This window comes from Carettochelys insculpta, chromosome 2 (genome assembly GCF_033958435.1).
Source record: "Carettochelys insculpta isolate YL-2023 chromosome 2, ASM3395843v1, whole genome shotgun sequence".
NCBI classification, from domain to species: Eukaryota; Metazoa; Chordata; order Testudines; family Carettochelyidae; genus Carettochelys; species Carettochelys insculpta.
Window position 1 is genome coordinate 71155600 of NC_134138.1, and position 16599 is coordinate 71172198.

A 16599-nucleotide genomic window follows, 5' to 3' on the forward strand; every position below is an offset into this window, starting at 1 on the left:
ATAAAGCTCTAGCACTGATCATATGCAGGTCTGGGACTAACTGGCAACATTGTTTATCATCCTAAAGGTTTGAATGCTCATGGGGACCAAACTTTGTTTGAGTAACAGTGATGAGCCATATGATCACTTCCTCCAGGACAATGTTATACATCACTGAGGCATGCATGGATAAGCTTGTACAGACTGGACCTCTCGTGTCCAGCACTCTCGGAACACAACTGCACCTGAACAAGGGGATTTGCTGGGCCAGGATAGCTACCCTGCCACTGGCCCCCAGGCTGCCTCTGCCTTGATTCCAGCCTCTCTTTTCCCCACTCCCCATCACCAGCCTTGGTGCTGCCTGCTGTATACCCCTGGCTCTTGCTCCACTACTGGCAGCTGAGGGCCTCAGCCCGGGGGTTCTCAGGTCCAGACTGTAGAATCCCAGTTCTTAGAGATACAACCTGTATTGTCACTTCCTGTACTGTACCTACTCTGTGGCAGTATTTGTAGATAGTTACGGAGACTATTCAGGACTAGAGAAGACTGAGTAAATTCAGAATAGTCAAAGTCTAGATGAACGGTTACAACAAGGGACAATGAAAGTCACTATTGACAAATGCAAAGTAATCTAAATAAAACAGAATAATTTCAACTACTGGTACACATCACAGCATTCTAAACTATCCAGTTTAGAAAAGATTGGGCACTGGGGACCGCTGGCTGAAAACATCTGCTCAACATGCACTATTGGCAAAAGAAAGAAAAGATAGAACATACTGAAAATATGCTTTCTATAATTCAGTTGTATGGCTTCATCTTGAATAGTATGTTCAGTTCTAGTCAACCTATCTCAAAGAAAAGATACTAGAAATAAAGTGGAGGCAGAATGATTACAGATATGGAATAGCTTCAATAAGAAAACAAACAGAAGTGACTGGGCAGTTAGTTCAGAGAAGGTTCATGACAGAAATATCCAACACACTAAACTGGTCATATATTTGAACCGGCACTGTTTACTATCTTAACAAAAGATGAGGAAACAGTCAATAGGGCTAAATGACAGAAAATTTAAATCTGATAAAATATTTAAATATGTGAAAATATTTACCTATTTAAGTATTCATATAATTAAATGCTTTACATTTCATTTTCTGAGCATTTAAATAAAATTAATTTTAATGCCAATATTTTGGCTTTTTACACAAAAAATGTTTTACTTCTAGACATTTGAAAACTATACCCAGCCTATTGTGCTGGAAACCAATATAATTTAATGACAAGAAGGTTGTTCAAAAGCTGTGTCATTATCTCATTATTGTCCATTGTTAGGATGAAGTCTCTTCTTGCACCCCAACAAAAGTTGCTGAGGTTTCCCAGAGACACCTTATTTTTTTGTGTACTCATCTTATTAGTAAGAGTGCAAAAGACATTTAGTAAATGCACAGTTGGGTACGTCCGATGTTAAATACTAACATTCTCAAGTCTGCCCCTTTTGTGGGGAGAGCGTGGGGTGGGGGGAAGATATTGGAGGCAGTGGTGAGCTGGAGAAAAAAAAAAGTGTGTGGGGGGGGGGGGAAGGATGGATATCCCTCAAACCTGCAAGTGCAATCCAGAAAAAAATATTAAAGAAAGAGCTCAAGATTGAGATTGCTTCCAGCAGAGCTTGCAATCAAAGACATGCAGGCTAGCAGACCAACCATTTCCCACAAACCATAGCAAAATACACACTCCCCATGGGTAATCACACCTTTGCTTGCAGGGAAGAGGAAGAAGAGAAGAATAATTGATGACAAACTGCCTCCAATGTAAAGACATTTACGAAGAGACTATATTCTCCACTCCTGTCTAGGAGACAACTTACTGTCAGGACAACTAAGTTTAATATTACAATACATTTACCTGTAAAAAGTAAGCCTGTGGGTTCCATTGCAAAACATAGTCCTGAGCTATTATAAATTTGAAATTAATGTGCTGTGACTGGAAGGCCAAGCCATCAGTGAAATTCAGTCACAAACAGTCATGACATGAATTCAGGTTTATAAAGCATGTAGAAGTCCAGTCAGAAGTAAGGTTCAAAACCCTTCAAAAACCCTTAGGCAAGTCTTTTTCCTCTTGTTTTTAAATACAGTCTCCTAGGACATGTGAAAGTCGTCTTATATAATCATGATGAACTTGAATATATACTTAGGTGAAACTTGTAAATTGAATTTCACACCAAAGCTACGGCATAAACAATGAGTAGGTTATACAAAGTGCCTTGCAGAATGCAATCAAATTTAGACCTCTGGTTAAAAAAACCCCTCTTTTCACTTCCCACAGAATAAGAAAGCCCAGTACTTTGGACTTAGCATGCTATTTTGCTGCACAGGTCAGTCACCTTCTATTGAGGAACTCCTATTCCTGCCTTCAGTAAAAATGACTGCACAACAGGCATACTTTGGTTAGGGGATCGGAGAAGAATCAAGTTAACCCTTTTAGCACTTCACGCTGCAGTATTAAACAATTTCTACACATGGCCAGATGTGATCTTTTTGATCACATGCTGGTTCTGCACACTGCATAGGGATGTCCACTGTGAGAGGACATGGAACGAAAAAAGCCTGCTCATGATTTTTTCTCACATGCAAAAGATTAAGAAACTTAAGACTCTCACTTCACCTCCAAAGTAAGTTGTTATAAAGTAGATGCATTTGCAAAAAGTGAAAATTCTCATTTGTGCATGCACAGAAAGAAATTTGGAAGGTTGATTAGATAAACATTTTCTTTTGTGCACAAACATACTTGAAAAGCCTACGTAATGGAACTTTCAAAGCATCCTCTCCCTTCATGAAAGCAGCTGTTTAATTTAAATATTTAAATTTTAAAATGAAAAAACCCACTGAATTACCTGTTTCTTGACTGAACGACTACTCATGATTTTCTCTACTACTGGACCTTCAGCATCAGCTGATTCCTGCAAAATAAATGATCCACAGCAGTTACAGAAATCAGCAGAGTACTTTTGTTCTTTAGAAACCTTCTTCAGGAAAATATCCTTTAATGGTTTACCAGAGTTTAGTTGTGGGATAATTTTTTTCCTGGTGCAGGGATTGTAGAACTCAATTGCATTTAATGCCTTAATAAATCTGGTTTACATTACATTTAAAAGAAATATTTTAAATACAGTAGGAGGCTGACTAAACCCTTGGTTGACATTCACTGGTTGGAATCACTCCTCCAGAAAGGCTAATCAGTGAGGCACTCTCCATGTGCCAGAGATATACATGTGTGTGTGTTTTCTTGTTGTGTAATTACTGTCCACTTACTTCTCCCATAAAACTGAATACGCACTCTGCTGTATAGATTCCGAAAGAGAGAAGACGTATAAAAACCCCTGTTAGCATGCAGAGTAATCGTGTCCATGTGACACCTGTCTAAAATAGGTTTGTCTCCACTATCAAAGCTGCAAGTGAACACACCCATATCTCTTCTGTTAGGGGTATTCATAGGAGTTAACATATAACATTTCACAGAGCTTAACATAGTATAAATTACCAAATGAAGTATCAAAAAGCATGTATACGTTCACTAGTGGCAGGTTGGTTAGTTAAGTGATGTAGTGCCATGAAAAGGGCACTACAAAACAGTAAGATTTTTATAGTCATTCATACATTATTAGCCCTCGTTTTAGTCAAACTATTTTATCCATCATTTACATTGCACAGAGAATAAAGTGTACCCTGCTGGGTACTACAAGGCAGTAATTTCATAAAGGGGTTCTTATGGTGCCGAGCAGCAGGAGACAAGCTTGAGTGGTTTATTAACGTCATAGAAGCCAGGCCACTGAATTCAGGGGTAAATTCAGTCTCTGTGCACTCTAGTTTTAAGCTTCTGCTTAGCAAATACAGTTAATTTCACCAAATTGTCTCAAATTACATATTGCAGGCCAAACTCTCTCCCCCGATGCAAACTATGATTGAATATAGTTTTAAGAACCTAAACAACTAATTTCTTTTCCCCAAGCTGATATAAAACTCCTTTGGTAAAGATATAAACACTTAAAATTTTAAACATGTAGGCTGCTCCTCTAACATTTCCAATCCATCCATGTTTGGCACGTGAACCGACCTGTAGCTCTGACTGAGATGTATTTGAAGGGGAGTCTCTTCCTGCAGCATCAGCATCATCAGCTTCCTCGTCTGAAATCTTGAACTCCAAGTCTTCTGTGTAACGTTTTCTCTTAACCTGCCTGCTGGATCGTCTCTTCTAAAAAGAGATCATTGATATTCTTTGTAAGAAAGAAAAGTTGGAGTAAAGAATGAATATGAAAAAAACGTTTTCCCAGTTTTCACACACTATACTACCAACACCTTTGCAGAGGCAGTAAAATTCAATTGGCGTTTCCATTCTAAAGTTTTTAATTGTTTGTTGTTTTCGCAAAAATATCTGACTCAAATTCCTCAATCCTCTTGTTCCTGAATTGGAAAGATGCTTTATTTTATTTCTGTTTTAATATTTAGCTGTTTACATACCATCTTTAGTTTTGTTTCCAGGAGCTTCAGATTTGGTAAATATGTAGTCATGAAGGATACCCACACAGAGGGTCTCTTCTTCAGTATTTTGTTGCAAGTGGAGGGACAATGCATGCTGCAGAGGTAAACCCCTTGCTTAAAGTTTTAAAAATATATCTCCAAATTTGAAAGCAGAGAATAGCGAAAGTGTAGCACAGTATTTTACCTTAACTCCGAATTATGAACTAAAATTTTACTCTAGTCATATGTGCTTTTGGGCATTCCAGGGAGAGTTGGCACAGACCCTTATGTTCAGGTTGTTTCAGGCCTTTCATAAAAGATTTAAAAGATTCTTGAGCATCTCCAAATTCCACTGTTGATAGCCAGCCTTTGAAACACAGTAGGGATGAAGCACTGAGGTTAGATATGTTTTCTGCTTGTCCCATAAAATTCCACTCAAGTTTGGCTCATACACAATGTCAGGGAGTGAAGGGTGGAAAATTACCATTTCCATTTGCTCACTTCCGTGCCTCAGAACTGCATTGTCCAACATGCACCCCTTTCACCGCCAAGTGTCAAATGGGGCAACGTAGTGTGGCAAAATGCAGCTCAAGAAAGCCACATATGTGGGGTGCCACTCTGGCAGCTTCATGCACATTCACTACCACATGGGGGGACAAGTGCTTTGTGGCAGTGGTGGCTCCTCTGGCTCCAGGGGCTTCAGCTGCGGGGCGGCTAGCATGGTTGCAAGTGAGTAATCTCGCGGGGGGGTGGGGGATAGGGAGGCACTGTGGCAATTGGTTACATCTCTCTTGGGCACCACTGCCTCACAAGAATGGTTGCTGTGGTAATTGTATTGGAGAGAGGAGGAGGAGGAGGCGGCTAGGCAATGTTCCTTGGTTTCTCCTCTGACCTGGCACACATAAGACAACAGCTCCTTCTGGTGACACCACATAGGGTAAAGGTGCAGTGCACACATAGCTCACATGTGGAGACAAAGTTGGCATAGCCTCCAGACAAAACACTCTCCAGACTTTGCAAACACTGCCAACAGCCTATTCTCTTCTCCACAATCATCTTCTTTTTGCTACTGTCAGGCAATACAGTCAGACCCATGCCATTACTCTATGCTGTAGTACTTAAAATGTTCACTACAGTGATTTGGGATAAACTTTAGCAGTATTTCCAAAGAGAAGTTTGCCATTATGTCCATACCTGACGAAGATAATGAAAATTTATGGAAGGGATTAAAGGCTGCCATTCTCTTGGTATGTGTTAAGTCCATTGGCTACATCACCAAGACTAGTTTGATCAGAGCAATGTTGAGATTCAGGGCCTGCTTGACCAGAAACAAAACAGCCTAATCATATGTGGCAAAATGATATATCATGCCAGCAGAAGCAATAGTCATACAAAGAACACAAGGCTGAGACCCAAAGGAAAATCTGAGACATTAAAATAAGTGGTAGTGAGAAAAGACCACGTACGCTGAGCTTTATGCTGATAAACAAGACGTAAGGATCCTTTTTCAAGCAGTAAGGCCTATTAGAGGTACATGCTCTCAGTGACTCTCAGCCCAAAATGGTCAATGCATTTTAAAAGGCAGTGAAGTCATTAAAGCCAGATGTAAGGAGCATGCTGAGTTACTCCTAAGCTGTGAGCCAACTGTGTCTGATGTCACTATCGACTCTGCACCTCAATAACATGAAAGACATTCTCTTACTGAACCACGCCTCCCATCTCCCCAAATTAACATAAGGCATTTACGCAGACCAAAAACAAGAAGGCAGTATGAGCAGATGGCATCTCAGAAGAAGTCTACAAGTTTGTGAAGCTTCCTTACCAGTTCTTCACCTCCAAACTTTTTATTCCTATTTTGTATAATGAGAAGATTTCAGAAGGATTGAGCAATGCTAGAATTGCTACTGTATTTAAGAAAGGAGGTAACTGAGTGTGAAACCAACTATTAATGCCATTGCCTTGCTATTCACAACAGGGAAAATTCTTGCCCATTAACCTCTTAAACAGGTTACTTTTCCTTTGTAGAGGAAATATTGCTGAATTCTCACTGCATTTTCAGACCTTCCCACCGGACAACCAATATGATCTTTGTTGCCCACCACCAAATCCAGGAAAAGGCTTGGGAGCAAAATCACGACTCGTATGTGGCCTTCGTTGATTTCACCAAGGCCTTTGACTCTGTTGATCACTGAGCCCTGTGGAAGGTGCTGGCCAGATTAGCTGCCCTCCAAAATTTATTAAGACGATAAAGTTTCTCCATGATCAGAAATTGTTCCAATATGTTTTTTCAAGGATCATGACCTGTGGCAGCACACTGAGATTCAGATTTACAAATCAGTTGTTTCTACACTACCTGTGGATGCAAAACCTGGATGACCTATCAAGAGCACCTCAAGAGTCTGGAGACGCGCCCCCAAAAATGCCTCCAGAAGATCCATTGTGTGAAGTGACAAGATCACTGCACAAATGCCAACATCCTCACTGAAGCCAATGAGCCTCATGCACCAACTCTGCTGGGTTCGACATGTTGACATCTTCCTTGTCAAAACAAGTACTACTCTCAGCTCATCCATAATCAGAGATTTCATGGTAGACAGAGAGAAAAAAACACTATAAAGACACACTAGAAGTATATCTTAAGAAAACTGATGTGGACATCACAACTGATGTGGGTGGATGTGAAACATCCTCCATCAGGCAGTAGCCCACTTCATGGAGAAGCACCTTGCCCTCAAACCTGAAAAGAGAAGGAAGGAAAACAAAGAACTTTTTCTAAGAGGCAGCTGACCTGCCACTAAAAATCTGCACCTACTGCGAGCAGATATTCAGTCCCAGGATCAGACTCCTGAGCCATACAAGGACCCACATGTAAATCCATGGCAGAGATCACCCTCAAATTGAGGGATCACCAATAAATGAATAGCTGATGAAAGTTCAATATCTGAGGGATGCATGATGAATTGTTAGTTTTCACCTATTTTTCTTTAAAAAGACTAAAATGACATATCTTTAAAAAAAAAACAAAAATATTTAGAACATGGGAGAAATATTTCAGTTGTAAAGTTTTGGACTCAAAAGTTAGACAATGCCAGAATAACAGTTTTCAGTAATCTTAGTTCTTTTATTGGACATTAAAAGAAACTTGCATTGTGAGAAAAAAGTTATACAGTCACATACTGTATTTTCCAATGCCTTTTCTGGTGCATATGATGGATCAATAAGAGGGCACAATTAAGGCTCCAAGGACAGCCAAAAGCAATATGAGAGTCATCTTTGGCAAGTACGGTTAGCAGCCTTAGCCTTGAGGTTGAGTAATTGGGAAAGGAGAGGATGGAGAGGTGCAAGCAGCAGGTGTGAACTCAGGAACAACAGGAGGAGAGAGTTGGGGGCAGGGACACCAACCAGACATTAGTACCCCCATTTCCAGGGAGCTTCTATTGCTCCTGCTCCAAGCAAGTAAAGAAGGCATGACGGCCAGCCTCCAAAAGGAGACAAGTTGCATCTGGCAGTTAAATGCCCAACCTTTTTTATTTTGTCAGGTCGTAGCCTCACCAAGCCTCACAGATACTTCCCATGAAAGAAATCATAAATATGACATGCAAGTTCTGAGTATTTGGTTTTGCAACATAAATAGCATTTATATTAAAGCAAGTTAGTTCAAATACATATTTAAGAACAGAGAAAGACGAGAGGAAGTATCCTATAAATGCACACGTAACACAGAATTTGAATTTTGTTTATTTGTAAATAACTACTTAACTTCCGTTTTCTGCAACAATCTCCTCAATGTTTTCAATTAATCACTAGTCTGTCAAATTATACATCTCTAAAACTAAAAAACATTTTTTGCATAGTTAAGGAAAACTGCCAACTCAATGTTTTAAAGAAAGATGTCGTAATATATTGATTAACACTTCAGATCATTAGTAATGACAACAAAATTTTCAATTCACTCTTCAATATTTACATTAGTTACTTTTTTCATTCTCAACTTAGTGATTAAAGATTCCTAAATTTCAATTTTTGTTTGTAGTAACTTTGCTGTCATGGTCCTCAGTGCTACAATGTTCAGTAGGCAAATACCGAAAGGGAATATTTACAGATGATAACTGTTTGTAGTGGAATGTAAGAAAATTAAGAGAAATCTATCATTTCACAATCCCTCAGTTCAAGTATCCTATTCCCCGTACACAATGAATACAAGTTAAATAATAAAAAGTTCAAGCTCAAAATTACAACTCCACCACTTAACAAGCCAAACAGCCTTCTATGTATACCTCATTGCATACAACCAGTTTGGATTTTAAGTTCTTTGGGGCGATATTTTGCCAAGCACCAAGCTTACATAAGTGTGAAATACAAATGTAAAAATACTACCTTCTGCTAGGTTTTTTCACCAAATCTATATAATTGGGGCAAGTCTGAATTAACAGCATTTCTTAAGGCAAGATATCACAAATGGATAATTACATTTTGGAAGAAATAAGCTAGGGGAGTCCCCCTTAAACTGCAAAAAAGGCAAGAGTTGGATATCTGAGATAGTACATAGCAATTTCACACCTTTATTTCCATAACCATGAATGGAAAAACATCACATTTTTTTAGCTAAATAAGTAGGATTTGCTACTACTTCTGGTGCCAAAATCTCTTCTTGCATTTCCTTAATGAAAAGGATGCTGAAGAACTGGATAATCGAATACTTTACATTTATGTACGTGGTTAGCGTCCTGTAATGTCCACATGAGACTTTTCAGTTTTTATGTATTCTCGCCTGAATCCATGTGTGTATTTGTGTGCTTTCAATTAAACAGTTTACTCATTAATTAACTGGCTTGTAAGTCGCACAGTGGATAGCAAGCATTGTTGTTAGCCTTGGAATTAAAAACTACACAACTGTAATTAATTTTTCATTGTGGCAACACTTAAAATATGACATCACAAAATACTATAGTGTGACAATACACCAAAATTACTAAGGCTCTGTTTTTTTCCCTCTAAGGAGCATTATGTAGCCATATAAGAAGCTGCACATTTGTCTTTTTGACTTCTGAGGGTTCAATATCAAGAATAAGATTCCAGGTCTAGATTTAAGTTTCCATAATGTCTATAAATATGCATATGCAACTATGCATTTTACTCTATCAACTGGCAACGGTGCAATGAAAGCTCTTATTAGCAAGTGTGAGAGAAAAGGAAAAAATAAGTTTCTGCAAGAACATTAAATCTGAAGGACCTTTCTTCAACATGTATAAATACAAAACCCAAGCATTCCAGGACTATAAAATTGTAAGAACATAAATGAAAATAACACATTTTTAAGTGCTATATCTTATTACCAAATGATGGGAAAATTAATTATTTTTCATTGCTTGCTGAAAAGCAAATGAAAGATGTTTATATTAAGCTATTCAAGTTCTTTGTATCAATTAGAAATATGTTTTTGTGAAATTAACACAAACCGAAAATGCCAACACAGCATTGTTTCAGTTAACTTGCAAAAACTGCACCCTCTAGTCGAACATTTTATTTACATCAGCAACATGCTGAATTCCCCATTAATCAGTCTAAGACTTATGCTAAGGACATAACTAAAAATGAACCTTTTAGATATTCTCAATCTCACGCTGGTTGTATTGGCTCTTCTGTTCTTGGATGCATTATTTTGAGATGTCTTGGCTACTGAAGAGTGCCACAAGAAAAAGGATGGGACTGAGGGAAACAGATGAGTTATGATTTGGGTTATGTTTATTTGTTTGCTTTCTGAACTTGTTTACTGGAAGCACTTAAGTTTTATTACAATAAATTTTATAACCTTTCTTGAAGAACTTGGGGAAAGGGAAGGCTGACTGTGCCATGCAACTAACATGGCACCTCTCGCCAGCCTCCTGCATGACATCCAAGAATGATGCATGCTGCAACTCTGCTGTTAAGAAGAGCAACAGGATCATAGGAGCAGGAGGGAAAAAAGAACGCTTGTGATGTCTGTGCTGAACTACTCTGTGTGGTTATCTTCACTAACCAAAACTTTTTTTATTTTATTTTATTTCCAGGCTTTACTTAAAATAAAGAATGCGTAGATGAACACTGATGAGAATACATCCATAAATTCCTAAGGGAATTTAGCACTCAAAGTTCATGACTGACAGACCTACAAATGGAAGTCCTTTATTTATCCACAGGAATGGTAGTGCACAAGCAATAGCAATAAAAAAATTCCCTACCCTGCTCTGTCATGCTTCACCTAAAAGGGACCACCAAGATCTAAATGTAAAAAAATAAATGTCCCCTAGGCTGGAGTACATAACAATTTCAAGTAATACATCTACATTAGAAAGGCCAGCATTAGAATACAGTCTAGTGACAGAGGTGAAAAAGTGAAACTCATTTGTATATATTCAGATGGAAAACCAGCAAAGCCAAGTTACAAATGAGTTCTTTTAACACGCTATTTGCCACCGGGATTTCCACTTCTTACCTTTCTTGATATACTGTTTCAGCTAACAAAAATATCTGAAAAGCATCAGTAATAAAGATGGGGTAACAGTTTATGTTTTACACATAAACTGTTACCATGTGCTAAATAATTAGGTCTCGAAATCAAAGGGGTTACCTGAACACCTGGGTCATCGTCATCTTCGTGAGGAGATGGTGGTGGTGTTTTTTCTAAATCTGAGTTCTCAGAACCTTCTTTTCCTTTGTTGACTTTTTTCTTCAGTGAACTTGCTTCGGAGTCTGGTTTCTTGTTACTAAAATTTAAATATCTTTGATTAGTGATTGAGTGAGAAAATATAAACAGTAATGTGCTGTTGAACTACAAAAGCATGTTTATCACTCATTATTTTGCTACTCTAGCCACTTTACCTGATTTCAGGACCTAAACAAACCTCTAAAGTATCTAAGAGCTCTTATTTTTATATACTTCCCTTTGACCTTTTTTGACCTTATTTTCATTTGCCAAGATCAAGCTGCTGATGTGGCGTGCACTTAGTACTGGGTGGAGTGACTATCATATTTGACAAGAGTCAAATGAAAGACTAAAATGAAAACTGGACTTCTACATCAATATATTTGTGAATTCCAAACAGATGAACACCATGGTAAATCTGAGGAAAAGTGATTGCTATGGCACTTTTCCTCAGAAAAGAAATTATGAAGAACAAGCCCTACAACATTTATCAGAACACTGAATTGAATGGGCAAAGCATATTCTTTATACAGTAGTTTCACGGTGTATATAAGAAAACTTAGACAGGACCCATTTTTACTTCAAGCCTCAGGTCAGACATACCCTGTCAATTAGTGCAATCCTCAATTTGTAGGTGTGGTCAGTTTGGGCAGCAGGAATTAATTACATTTCACTTCACCTGACAAGGTTTGTAATTGTCCTTGGTAGCCAAACTGATTTTTTTCTTAACCTGAACCTTCACACTGCCCAAATTTTCCAACACTTTTTGCTGGGGGATGAATAATAGCTAAAGATTCACGAGAAAGGCTACTTTGTCATCACACTAAGGTTTTGAAGGGAAAAATTGAGGGGGGCTTATTTTTAACAGATTCAAGTGTCCAAAGAGTCAGGTATTTTAACTAATCCTCTCTTTGTATTTACCACAGTCTGTGTACGTAAACTTAAAGAAACTACACACCTGAGAAGATATACCTCAAAAGCCCCATTTTCAAATTAAAGACAAGGGAATTTTAAATACGAGACAAGTTAGATTAAAAAATGCAATACTGGGGATGGAAATTTTATAAGCAGTTTTAAATATGCTTAATTTTTGAAGCTTTATCTAGATTTGTATGTTCTATATTTGTTATTCCCCTCCTTGTCTGTTACCAGTTTGACAGATGATTGCTTTTAAAGAGTAGTTAACATTTGTGCTAAAACATCTTAAAAATAATGTGAAAAATGCTGAGATTTCTCAAGTAAAAAACTGAAATAAGCAGACATCTCAAGAACTTTTAAATAGCTTCTAGTTATTTAAATTCATAACTGCAAAACAGAGATGCTGGTTAAAAAAAAAACTGCTAATTTTCAACCCTGTAATTTCTCAGAAGAAACTCAAACTTGATCTGATGTAATCATTTATCAGACGAGAGCATACTTATACAGGAATGTTAATAAGAAATTATACTAATAAAGTTACAGCATGTTTGTATTTTAACAATTTCTAAGACATATTTTGAGTTTTTAACACGGTTATATATTTAAAAATGTTCACAAGAGATTATTGTATGTTTACAAATTAATGTGGGAATTTTAAAAATACAACTCTAACCAAATTGTAAGACAGTAATATAGTTTAGCTTTCAAAAAAATCCCTCAAATTCTGACAATGTTCTAAGGAGTTTGGTACCACTGAAAGAACCACATAAAACAAATCATTAAAAAAATAATCTGTACAACAGTTCCCCTTCCAACCGTCCTAGTGTGCATGCTACACATGGACAGAAGTCTCCCCTACTATGAGGCTCCATTTCCAGCATTTATTTCCGCTCTAACTGCCACAAATTATACAATACTACAGCTGAACACTGGGCCCCTTTCCTTTCATCTGCACGCCAAGAGCAATCAGATTACCCTGGTAACCAGTGGTCACATGACCAGCACCTGCTCTTTTGGCTGGATGCCACTGACTAAAGCCATCTGCTTCTCTCAATCAGCTTTCAAACATTCTCAACACCTGCGCTGCAGCATTTTGTGGTTTCTTTTATCAAATCAGTGCAAAACTGCTTCCAAAACTTTACATATTTCTCAAAGTTGTTTAAATCAAAGGTAAGCTTGTCAGAGAGTTGAACCACTGCCAGGTAAAGTAAGTGACAGGCTAGTGCTTTTCACTGGTGACCTCTATAAATCAGAGCAAAGCATACAATTTAATTTAGTGGTAGTTACTGTGCCCTGGGTGCACTATCACATATGAATAACAGTCTTAATGTCCTTAAGAACAGCCTAGCCCAGCTTTGATAAAATATCCATTTGCTGAATGGCAAAAAAGTGCTAATGATTCTCTGTCTGCCCTTCTAAGAATGCTCTGTGGAATGTCCACAATTGTTCAAGTCACACAGCATATCCAAGTGCTTATCACACAGGAAGACAGACAAAGAACATGCATCTAAAGTGAGCTACTTGCAGCAGATTCACACAAACATTTCCTTCTTAACTCTATTAGACCTTCCCCTCTTACCAACAGTAGAGTGTGTGAGCTAAACACCTTCTTATGTGCTTTTTATGACCTACATACACAAGCTGTGCTTCAACTCCCCCAAGTCTGTCTTAGTAACAGAGCTATGTACCAAGTACTTTGGACCATATCTGAAACCATCCTCAAGCAACATCTGCTGAAAGCAGGTACACAGAAACCTACTATTCACAGGTGGCGGGGGGGTGGAATCACCTAAATTGCTTTTGTGTAGCAATTTTTCTACAAGTCCTGTATTTTGCTGTAATGAACAAGTGAACTGCAGATTCCTTGGTTTAATAACTATACTTTTTAAAATCTACTTAGCCATTTAGAAGAGAAAAGAAGAACTACATGAACAGCAATGCTCATTCTTTGAATCGCAGGTGGATTTGCATCCATAGTAGTCACGCCGTAAGCCCACTGGGAGGAAACTTCACCTTGGCCTTCCTGAACCTGTCAACAATCTTGCTCTCCTCTCCATGTTTCACAAAGCAGGTATAATGTTCATAAGCTCAGAAGATCCCTTACAAGCTACGCTGCTACCTAATTAGCTAAATCCACCTTCTGGTAAAAAACACACCCTTCAAAGTTTTGATACTTCAGGTATTCAGGACCCACGTTTTATTGGTCAGTACGGACAGTTATGTACTTAAACACAAATTTAGGCATTAAAAACCCTGCCTTAGACTTCTAAACGCTGACTTTGATACCTTAGTGCCTATTTTAAATGTGAATATATACATGGTGGTGTATCTTAGACGTTTGGTATAAATTCAAGACAAGATAGACTGTTTGTACAGATTTAGATGAAAAGACTCAAGATCTCACTGGCCAAGTGGTTCTAGGTACCAAACAGAATGCACCACCTGGCACAGTTCAAATTTAAAAAAAAAAAAAAGAATTTGGTATTAAAAACTGTCTCTTTGCTCAAAATATACACACCACCAGGCATCATTTTAGATTACAAGATTGGCAGCCAATACTAACATTATGATGAATGTTTTTATTCCTTAAGGCAGCACAGCATACTATCCCTAATAAAATCACTAGTAGCACAGCCATCAGAATATCAATGGGGGGACATAATACAAGAACGATGGCAAGAGAAGAAAAGAGTGAGAACAAGGACAAACTAAAGTTGCAAACAATAGGTATCCCAATGAAATAGCACTTTTCAGTCAGACAAACCACCACCAAATGAGCCAAGTCAAAGCATCACAGACTGGAAGTGCTGAATCATGTGATGTGAATGTTTCAACGAACAGCATGGCAGGTGCCAAAGGACTGAGCAGGAAGGTCAACTAGTTCTTGCTGGGCTATTTAATCTGATCAGAGGTAACGAATGGGTCTGTTTATTCATTGGTGTAATTTAAAAGGGTGTCGAATGACCAAAATATTAGATGAGTACTCTTCGATTTTTTAGACAAGTAAATCCTATGATTAAAATTCTGATCCCCCTCCCCCCACAATTTGTCTCTTGACTAGTGTCCCACAGATTTCTGAAGTGAACCTTGCAATAAAAGAAAACCTGAAAAAAGTAGCATGCAGCCACTTGCCCTGGAGAATGAATTTAGCAAACAATTGAGTTCCGCTCCCCAGTCCATCTGACAACAGAGTAAGGAGCAGCACTGCCAATCCAAAGCACCATAGGCTGCCGTTCTCAAGGGAAGAGGATGAGTTTGGTGACTGGTGCTCTGCTTAAGCGCTGCAAGCAGAAAAGGAAGCGGGGGGGCGGGGGCGGCTCTGCGAGAATGAATGAGCCTGTGTCCCATTTCCGGTGGTGATGGACATCTGCTTCCACCCACTGCAGATGAAAATATTACATAGTCCTATATCCTTCCAAATTCCAATAACTTTAGACTGCATGAAGCAGGCTGCGTCTACACTACGAGACAAATTCGAATTTAAGGCAGTTAGCTCAATATTACCAGCTGACAGTCTTCACTGAAAATACCATTAGCACAATTTAGGGTGCACTAATCTCAAGATTACAGTATTGCAGTTACCTGATGGGTATGGAGTCAAGCTTGAATTCAGAAGTTCAATTAAAGGCCAGTGTGGAAGCGCCACATCCTAAGATCAAATTTATTAGCCATCACGTGTCCCCTAAACATCCCACTAAGCTGTGCATGCTGCACCTGGCGCCCATCTCCCCACTACTAGTGGGAGCTGGGAAGCTGACCAAGCTGCTACACCCCGATAGTGGGGGTCAGGCACCATCGTGGTGGTGGCCAGGCACCCCCCAGCTGGGCCACTTGAGCTGCCCATGGGGCCAGGAACCCCGCTGCTGGGCTGCCTGTGGGACCAGGCACCACCCCGCAGGCGCCCTTGGCCACCTGTGACCAGGCACCTGTAGCCAGCAGGCTCCAGCAGCTTTTTTACCGGAGCCAGTGAATAGCAGGATTTTTTGTTTGTTTAAGAGGGTTTTTTGGGGGAGGCGGGAGTGGTCTTGGGTGTTTTGTGGGGGGTTGTTTTCAGGAGGTTCTTTTTCTGGAGGAAGGTGGGGTGTGACTGGGGTTGGGCGAGCCTGTGGGGCAGGGGAATAAACCCTCACATTTAAGGGACTATGGGGAAGAAAGGACAGCCCTATTAGTCCACTAAACGGAGGGTTTACTGTATTAGTGGGAGCCAGGAAATTGACCAGAACTGCTGCTTTGTCAGTTTCCTGGGTCCCCCCAGGCTGCTGGACCCAGGAAACTGACAGCGCTGCAGCTCCTGGATCAGAATGCAGGGCTGAGAGAACTGTAAGATAGGGTCCCGCAATGTACTGCTGCAACAGTTGATGTCTGGTGATTTCAGTGCGGAAGCAATGTTTCAAATACGTTGGGAACCAGTGAGAAGTGAGGATACTCAAAATTGAATTTAGAAAAAACAGTTTTATAAAATCGATTTTAATAAATTCGAATTTATCTTGTACTGTAGACGTA

The 16599-nt window shown here is 39.1% G+C and overlaps 1 protein-coding gene across 3 annotated transcripts in view; it reads right to left on the reverse strand.

Annotated features, from left to right (window-relative positions):
- The window catches only part of CHD7 (chromodomain helicase DNA binding protein 7), a 222973-nt gene that overhangs the window by 56199 nt on the left and 150175 nt on the right, over positions 1–16599 (reverse strand). For all 3 annotated transcript variants that reach the window (XM_074987153.1, XM_074987154.1, XM_074987152.1), the window contains 3 exons: positions 11104–11239; positions 4090–4227; positions 2870–2935 (listed from right to left, as the gene is read on the reverse strand). In XM_074987153.1, the coding sequence (XP_074843254.1) occupies positions 2870–2935; positions 4090–4227; positions 11104–11239 (340 nt within the window). The remainder of the gene's footprint in view (positions 1–2869; positions 2936–4089; positions 4228–11103; positions 11240–16599) is intronic.